Source organism: Amia ocellicauda, chromosome 1 (genome assembly GCF_036373705.1).
Source record: "Amia ocellicauda isolate fAmiCal2 chromosome 1, fAmiCal2.hap1, whole genome shotgun sequence".
In the NCBI taxonomy this organism is placed as follows: Eukaryota; Metazoa; Chordata; class Actinopteri; order Amiiformes; family Amiidae; genus Amia; species Amia ocellicauda.
In genome coordinates, this window is record NC_089850.1 from 44,059,621 (window position 1) to 44,069,176 (window position 9,556).

General features: G+C 38.4%; 1 protein-coding gene across 1 annotated transcript; it reads right to left on the reverse strand.

The window, feature by feature from the left end:
* Nucleotides 1–2,906: 2,906 nt before the first annotated feature.
* drc5 (dynein regulatory complex subunit 5) lies at nucleotides 2,907–9,135 on the reverse strand. The gene is made up of 4 exons (XM_066706015.1): nucleotides 8,256–9,135; nucleotides 5,920–6,488; nucleotides 5,344–5,793; nucleotides 2,907–3,370 (listed from the first exon to the last, which is right to left on the reverse strand). Exons 1-4 carry the CDS (start codon nucleotides 8,458–8,460, stop codon nucleotides 3,218–3,220), a joined length of 1,377 nt encoding a protein of 458 aa, XP_066562112.1. The 5' UTR covers nucleotides 8,461–9,135; the 3' UTR covers nucleotides 2,907–3,217.
* Nucleotides 9,136–9,556: the final 421 nt, after the last annotated feature.

Below are 9,556 nucleotides of genomic sequence, written 5' to 3' on the forward strand. Positions count from 1 at the left end.
TTAAGCAGTTACTATTAGACTAGGCTTTTAATAAATGTTGGGATGTGCTTTTCTGTAGAACTTCACAAAACACAGTGCTGCACCTTAGGGTATACATCCTAGTCTATCAATCCAATGTTTGAATCAGCCTCTCAGTACAGTACGTTTCTAAAGTACGTACTGTATTTGTAAGTCTTAAAATATAATTCGTACATGGAATAAAATACTTCGAAACCTTAGCAGAAAGTGAAAAGTCAAATATCATAGAGCAGATTCCCATGGGGAATAAAGCTGTCCACCACCACAAACAGCTTTATAACTTCTAAAATATCATAGTATCTGTTTTCTCTAATGTATACAGTATGTGAGTGCATGTATAGCCTTTTTCTGCATGCCTATTGTGCGTATTAGTCTATGTTTATTTTTTAAATTAAATTATTTCCTCAGAACCACCGTCAAATTAATTTCACTTTCGTAAAATCATGGTGAATGTCACAAAAAATGTATGCTTTGCCTCTGAATTGCTTCTCCACCGTTTCTCCTGATATTTGAGAGGTTTATCCCTGCAGCAAGTGTAACAAAAGAGAAATATGTAAAATAGCACATTTTATATTGCCTATGGTATTTCACAAAATGTATGTATAATGATTTCTCTGAAAAGTGTCTGTGAGAGATTAAACATTGCAAGTCTGTATGTATATTAACACTACCACAATGTTGCCTTTATGTTGCATATATACAATTACAAAGATTTCAAACCAAATCTGTGTATCAAAGTTGAACAAGTTAACTGACTAATAAAAACATTTTGTGATTCAATTAAATGTGCAGTTGTTCTTTGATTCTTATTTAATCCAAAAAGAAAATTTAAAGGGATATTTCAAGAAAACAATGATAAAAGCTTCATACTGTAAATTTCTTCACGGAAAGCAGATCATTATTGTATTTGCTCACATAGAACAAATCAAATACAAAAGGCAATATAACGGTATGCTTTTGCGCTTGTAATGTAATATTGATACTGCTGACAGGGAGATAAGAATTGTCACTATACAAACAGAATTTCACAGTTTAGCCAGAACAAATGGTAAACAAATAAAGAATTTCACAAAATGTTTCCAGCGTTAGAAACTAGTGAAAGTGCAGAAATGTTTTAGAAAAACACACAGAGGATCATTTCAGTGCAGTGTGTTTTGAAGATGTCATGTAGGCCTACCACTTCTCCACTGAACATCTTTCAATTGAATGAAATAGTACATTTATATTATCAGTGTTACATTTCACATATTTTTCACCTTTCTGTCATTTTACAGTTTTGTTAGTTTTCAGTGTAAATGCAGGTGTTAGGCCAAATTTGAGATCATGTTTCCAAGGCCTTTTCATTTTAGAAGTTTCATATACAGTGAGGGAAAAAAGTATTTGATCCCCTGCTGATTTTGTACGTTTGCCCACTGACAAAGAAATGATCAGTCTATAATTTTAATGGTAGGTGTATTTCAACAGTGAGAGACAGAATAACAACAAACAAATCCAGAAAAACGCATTTCAAAAAAGTTATAAATTGATTTGCATGTTAATTAGGGAAATAAGTATTTGATCCCCTATCAATCAGCAAGATTTCTGGCTCCCAGGTGTCTTTTATACAGGTAACGAGCTGAGATTAGGAGCACTCTCTAAGGGAGCGCTCCTAATCTCAGCTCGTTACCTGTATAAAAGACACCTGTCCACAGAAGCAATCAATCAATCAGATTCCAAACTCTCCACCATGGCCAAGACCAAAGAGCTGTCCAAGGATGTCAGGGACAAGATTGTAGACCTACACAAGGCTGGAATGGGCTACAAGACCATCGCCAAGCAGCTTGGTGAGAAGGTGACAACAGTTGGTGCGATTATTCGCAAATGGAAGAAACACAAAATAACTGTCAGTCTCCCTCGGTCTGGGGCTCCATGCAAGATCTCACCTCGTGGAGTTTCAATGATCATGAGAACGGTGAGGAATCATCCCAGAACTACACGGGAGGATCTTGTTAATAATATCAAGGCAGCTGGGAGCATAGTCACCAAGAAAACAATTGGTAACACACTACGCCATGAAGGACTGAAATCCTGCAGCGCCCGCAAGGTCCCCCTGCTCAAGAAAGCACATGTACAGGCCCGTCTGAAGTTTGCCAATGAACATCTGAATGATTCAGAGGAGAACTGGGTGAAAGTGTTGTTGTCAGATGAGACCAAAATCGAGCTCTTTGGCATCAACTCAACTCGCCGTGTTTGGAGGAGGAGGAATGACCCCAAGAACACCATCCCCACCGTCAAACATGGAGGTGGAAACATTATGCCTTGGGGGTGTTTTTCTGCTAAGGGGACAGGACAACTGCACCGCATCAAAGGGACGATGGACGGGGCCATGTACCGTCAAATCTTGGGTGAGAACCTCCTTCCCTCAGCCAGGGAACTGAAAATGGGTCGTGGATGGGTATTCCAGCATGACAATGACCCAAAACACACAGCCAAGGCAACAAAGGAGTGGCTCAAGAAGAAGCACATTAAGGTCCTGGAGTGGCCTAGCCAGTCTCCAGACCTTAATCCCATAGAAAATCTGTGGAGGGAGCTGAAGGTTCGAGTTCCCAAACATCAGCCTCGAAACCTTAATGACTTGGAGAGGATCTGCAAAGAGGAGTGGGACAAAATCTCTCCTGAGATGTGTGCAAACCTGGTGGCCAACTACAAGAAACGTCTGACCTCTGTGATTGCCAACAAGGGTTTTGCCACCAAGTACTAAGTCGAAGGGGTCAAATACTTATTTCCTTCATTAACATGCAAATCAATTTATAAATTTTTTGAAATGCGTTTTTCTGGATTTTTTTGTTGTCTCTCACTGTTAAAATACACCTACCATTAAAATTATAGACTGATCATTTCTTTGTCAGTGGGCAAACGTACAAAATCAGCAGGGGATCAAATACTTTTTTTCCCTCACTGTAAGTAAGGAGTATTTAAAAATCCCCTTTTGAGCTAACTGGTAACCTCCTAGCTACTCAAATATTGCAAAATATAATATTGATAACATTAAGAGTGCCTTGTGGGTAAATCATTACAACATCAAGCCCTTAATTACAGGATGTGTTGATATTTTTGTTGTTGTCAATGAAATGCAATGGCAAAAAAAGTAACTATTCTATGGAAAATCTGTAATCTGAACATTTAAATTTACACTGTACTTGTATTTTGCTGTGTTTGATTACTGAAGTGCCTGGCCTGCTTTATCCTGGTTGCTTCTCAACACTTGGCTGATGCAGTATTCGCCCTCTTGGTCCACTTCTGTTAGGCGTATATCAAACTCAACCACGGTGCCGTTGTGAGACATGCCCTCTTCTAGCTGTTTGCCCCCATCCTTTGAAACAGAGGAGTCAGAAAAAAATAATTAAGCATGTGTTTGTTTTCCTGCTGTACGCCTCAATACATGTGACCAATACTGTGTGCTGCAAGTACACCTGATTAGATAGACAGAGACATTCTTTGAAAAGAAACCAAGACTATGACTGAGAAAAAAAACAAAAACAAACGAATGCTTATTAAATACACCAGCAAGACTGGGCTTTCCCTTGAGGCTTGGACACTTTGGGGTTGCAGCCCTACCAGCACTACACAGCCTGGGCAGGATTTGCTTAGAGGAGGTCTATGAAAACTGATTCTCTCCTTCCTAAACTGTGGATTTTCCTCTTTATATGTGGCACACCCATAGGTCCACCAGTAAATCCCAACCTCAGTATATAATGACTCATCTAATTTTAAACACAATGATTTCTTCTAAACTTGTATGATTTAAAAGAAGGCACTAATTCAGAATCCTGTGGATATTTAAATGGCATAAGAATTAAATGCATGAAACGCATAAAATAACATAGACTGACGTAACAAGAATCAATAGAGCGGTATGTTTTATTTGGTGTCTTGGGGCAGAGATCCGAACAAAGCAGTGGCATGATGCCTCTGATGAGAGAAGTGAACTGATGTGGAATTTTCATTTTCATCTTTTAATGCTTCCTGGCATGACACCTAACATGTCATATTGTTCTGCAGTCTAAAGGAGACAAGCGTGTTTCTCTTCCCATTCCATGATGCAGCTTGTAATATGATAGAAAGAACAGCAGCAAATGGATAATCGGATAACAGCCCTTACTCTAAGCTCTGTTATAAAATATTTCTATTCTAGGACTGTAAATTATTAAATATGCAAACTGCTTGGCTGGAAAGTTCTTTTGCCTTTTTCATTATTTTTTTTCTCCACTGCCTCGTTAGCTTTTGCAAAGGTCCATTCTCTGAGGGTTTTTTCTTAAAAAAACAGCAACTGTAGAAGCAACATTTATTTTTAAGGCATACGTCCTGTGTTTCTGTTTGTCACATCACATTTGGTCAATTACCAGTCCAATGTAAGGTTACGGCTTTTAAAACAAATCCTCTGTTCCTGCAGACTGCTCATTATTTTGAACTGAATGTATACGATACATGGCATGCCACTGTCTTTCTGGTTGAAATGTTAGTTTAAATGCTCCATAAAAGTTAAGAGACTGAAGTTGCACCGAATTCCATAGAATTAAAGTGTATAATATTTTCTCCTTGTGAAAATAGAAAATAGCCTATACATATATATCTCTCTTTGTTTGCTGACTATTTTTGTAAAAGGCACTGTCCAATTCTCAGGCTAGAACACAACTTACATGCTTTATGGTGTGTAAACAGAGATCATGTGCTCAGTTGATTTCTGATTCAGGTCCTGCTTGTGCCAAATTGCTCATCTTGGGTGGAGCCCAAAGGGAAGCTGCATGCAGGCTTCATTGTTCTCAATGTTTAGGGCAGACACTGTGCCAGAATTGATACATTTAAGGTATTGCAAATAAGGTAATTGACACATCCTATGCTGTTGATCTGATAAATATGTTTGCATTGTGAATTAGGATACATAATTGACTCTGTGCACCTATTTATAACTGGAATTGATATACTGTTGACTGGAGAATGATTTCTAAAGGTTTTCCAAAATGGACACCAGTAATCATTGTCCAAACAAGCCATGAGCCCATTACTTTATACCACAAAACAGCTCCAAATTAAAATAAATGCTGGATGATATTTTAACCTGATCTTTACCCCCTGATCAATCCACATAATTGGCAGCATATTTTTCGAGAAAAAAAAGTGGAAAAATACAGTACTCGATAGAAGAATAATTTGAGATCTAGAGTCTTTCTGTGGCCTTTCTATAGATTATTTTTTGTCATGAGGTTTCTATTATTTTACAGTTCTTATTTTAACCAAAGGTATGGAAATGCATTAATTGCCTGGAAGACTTAAAGAGCTACTTACGGATCCTAGCCTGTTGCATGAAAGGTTGATGCTCTTGATTGTTTTGTTTTGAACAAGAACCTGGGAGAGAGCTGTGGCTGTGGGCTCTGTCAGCTCATTGCTACCCAGATGTAGGTCAACAAGAGTAGTATTCTTGAGAAGAGCCTGAGCGATGGCCTGTCCCCCCTCGTCTCCAATACGGTTCAGCCTGAGATTCAAGGAGCGCAGAGTGATATTTCTGGACAGTGCATAGGCAATAGCCTGAGCCCCCGGACCTCTGATTTTGTTATCGTAGACACTGAGTTTTTCCAGATTGCTTCTGTTGATGAGTTTTCCTATGGCTCTTGCTGCTCTGTCCCCAATAATGTTGTGAGAGAGGTCAAGCTCCTTCAAGACATGGTGATCCAACAAGCTGTGGATAAGCACACGGGCCTTTTCGTCATCAACTTTGCTTTGATGTATCTTGAAGACCTTTAAAACAATGAGACAGAAATAAAAGATATGCTATACAGATACCACCGGACTAATTTTCTTCAGGTTATTGTGTCACTCAATTGCCAATCTTCGGGAGACTAAGTGTCACCCTGACATACCTACCTTCAAGGTCTTGCAAGATTTTAAAGCTTTAGCAAGGGACTGACAGTCCCGGTAGGTAAATTCAAACAGATTCCATTCAAAGTTCATCCCACATCCCTTGACACCATACACCAAGTGCAACTCCTCCAAATGGCTGAGCTTGTCCAGAAGAATACCAAAGTCAAAGTGGTCCATGGAAGGCCCATCAAAACCAGCATCACTGGCTGTGTCGGAGCAATCGTCCTCGTCACCCTTCTGGGGCTCTTTGACTGGTGGCAGCAGCTGGGATATGTCAAGCTTCTTCACATAGTTCCTGCAGAGGGGGACCATTTCCAGGACTGTCTGGGGGTCAGTTACGTCAGGGATGAAGAGTTCAATGATGTTCTTCAAGTGACGCTCAAAGAACATCCTCTTCCAGCTGTCCCCGTACTGGGAGACATCGCTGATGCCCCAGCGCTGTGTGCAGCACCTCCTCCAGTAGCCTTCGTCACTAATCAGGTTGGCTGTCACTTTAAGAGGTAAGCTGGTGGACAGTTTTTCCAGCACTTGTGCTTTATGACTGGGAAGAAGTTTATCTAGAATAGGGTTCTCTATGAACAAAAGACAGGGAAATATTTAAAAAACTGTTACAATTCCCAAAATACACAGATTATTTATTTTAGATCTTCTATCCACAAGAAAATAACATTCACTGTAATAGAAATCAAACTGTGTTCAAATGTAACTGTAATCAGCCACAACTTTGCTTTCTAGATGCATTTTAGTATCCAAAGTATCCATATTGCTGCTTTGCACAGATTACAATTTATGAACAAAAATATAAAAGAGCAAGTTATTATTTTTGATATTGAATACATGCAAGAATTAAGACAAATACATTTACAGGAAAATTAATGATAGTATACTTAAATTTCTGTCAAATAATCAAGTTCTGTATCAATACAAAGCATGAGAATCAAAATGTTGGTGTTATTTTGGCATTGAAAAAAAGGGGGTTTTCATGGTGGGAATTAATATTCCCAGCATGCTCCATCTTTTATGTAAAATGTAGTTTCTGCACTTTAATCAGCTGCTCTCGTTAATGCCTTTCATTAAGCCTCACTCGAGAACATGCTTCACAGTGGAAAAGGCTTATGATCCTTTAACCGACGAGATGGAGAGGAATTCTTACTGAAATGCAAATTATTTCGGGGGCTAACCAGTTCCATATTGTAATGTGTGTCATGAATTGTATCTTGAAAAAAATATTAAAAGGTCTATCAAGAAGGCTACAAATCACCATTGTATTCTTCATTCCCCAATACAAATATATAGTTGTATTATAAAATTAAGGAAAACTGCAAAAAACTAAACTAGGGCATAGCAGTTACTTTTAGAGTACAAAAACTGAATGGCACTTGACCAATATTTTAACATTATTTCAACCCTACCTGTAATTGACATTTTTGGAGAGCTTTCTATAATGTGTTGTTCAGGCTATTTAATCAGTCCTCTTCACTCATATACTCTTTGTAAGTGGCCAGGTGTCATTTGAAGTGGACTTTCATGAAAAAGGTACACATATTATATTGGGATTGCTTTGGTGGTTAAAATGCAGATGGGCCAGGAAATTCAAACATTGAGACACAAACAGTATGAAATGCTCTCCCTGATTAACCTTGTGTGATTGGCTTGCATTTTGAACTTGAGAGGGACAGAGAGAGAAATGTTTTTTTTCCAGTTTGACCAATACTTTCATTTTATCAATCAATCAATCAATCCATCCATTTTTATCTGTATAGCGCCCATCGCTGGGTAGCCACAGAGCGCTTTGCAGAGTGATTAGCATACTACAACAAAATGGAAAGTAAAATAAATAAATAAAACTTTAACAGTTGATATGAACTAAAATAAACCAAACCAACATAAAATAAACCAACATTAAATAAACCATTAGGTGCGGAGGAGAGAAAAACTAAAACTCCTTTATTTTTTATACGAGTTGAAAAAATTGATATGAATACAAATCTCTCCAAGGAAGCCATCAGTACCAGTCTGCTATGGAGACTTCAGTCACCATAACAACTGGTCTGGTAAGTAAGCAGAACAGCCTACATTATTACAACTCCCGTGATGCAGTTTTGCTACCCCCCACTACACACACTATACAGTTCCTCTCAATTGCTTTCATAGCCTTGATTAAGTGAAACGAAAGGTTCCTTGAAATAATGAAAACTGGTATTTAGAAACATATTATTTTTGATATAGACTTATTCTTTAAACACATTTTATTTACCCATCATCAACAGGGATCATTTACCCTTGATTAGGATCAAGACTATGTAAAGACTGAAAAGCTGAAAAATAAATAAACATACCATGGAAGTTCTTTATGATGTGTTGCAGGCAGAGGTTTCTTAGAAGAGGAATGACAGCTAGGGACCATTCGGGATCCTCCGCAATGATCCGTCTCATCTTCCTGGGGTCTGCAGCAGGATTGGGTTTAGCCACTGGTGGGTAAACGCGTGGTACCCCTCCAGGGCTGGCTGCTTCCTTGGGTTGCCCTCCCATGATGTCAGGCATCTTTCAATATGGCCTGAGTTTTCACAATGTCTACCACTGTAAAAAAGACTGAAGACACATGAGAAGAAAACAAACAAACAAACTCAAACCTCAATGTATTGTAGCCATGCTTATCAATAGGCACATATTAAGAGCCTATCCAAGATCTTATTAATTTATTTATTTAGTGTTTGTAACGCACAATCGAAGTATTTCCTCTTATTTATGTTGACAAGCTATGCAGATTTCACACAGCTGCTGGTTTCATTATTGTCACAGGCTTTCATCTAATAAAGCACAAATCAAAGTCAAGCTCAAGTTAAAGGAACGCATGCCAACCTGCTATAAATTATGAAAACATATTTTGTATATCATGAATAAGCGCAAAAGTATGCCCTTTGCTCTCTTCTTCTTGTTCTTTTTTATTGCATTTTTTAACCAACGAATATCAAATGATTATTATTCATTCATGTATTCGTTCATTTTAAATGCAGTTGTGCTACGCATAGAAGTTAAATAATTAGCCCTCAGGTAAACGTAACATTGTAGCTGGCTACTGTTTAATGTTGCATTTGTGTTGTTGTGTAGCCTAACAAGTAACAACAAACATTATAAGAAATGAATACGAGTATAAAATCGGTATATTTCATTAACAGAGGGTAAAACAGTTGATGTTGATAAGCATGCTGCCGTACCTCCGGGAAACAGTTGCGTGTAGCTTTGGCAACGGGAATGCCGTGCGCTACCCGGAAGAAGTCTGTGATTGGCTCTTCACACCACGTGTTTCTACTGCGGGTTCAGTGGCGCTGCTTTTCACAAAGAAATACATCAGACAAACTCAAACTGAAGTCCCCCAGAGATGAGTACACGATCCCGCCAAACGTTGCCCATAACATATTCTAAAGCAAGACTTTAAATATGTATGGGGAATCATATTTACTTTCTGTAATTAGGTCATACTCTATATTGGACAATTTCTAATGTGATTTGCTAAAATATACTAGACCATGGTTTAGGCTACGGAGAGAATGATTGATAGAAAGGTGTATAATGAGAGGCAGTTGTCGCCCGTTTTCGTTCAGTAAACGTCTGCCTTTAATGAAGAACCAACAACTAT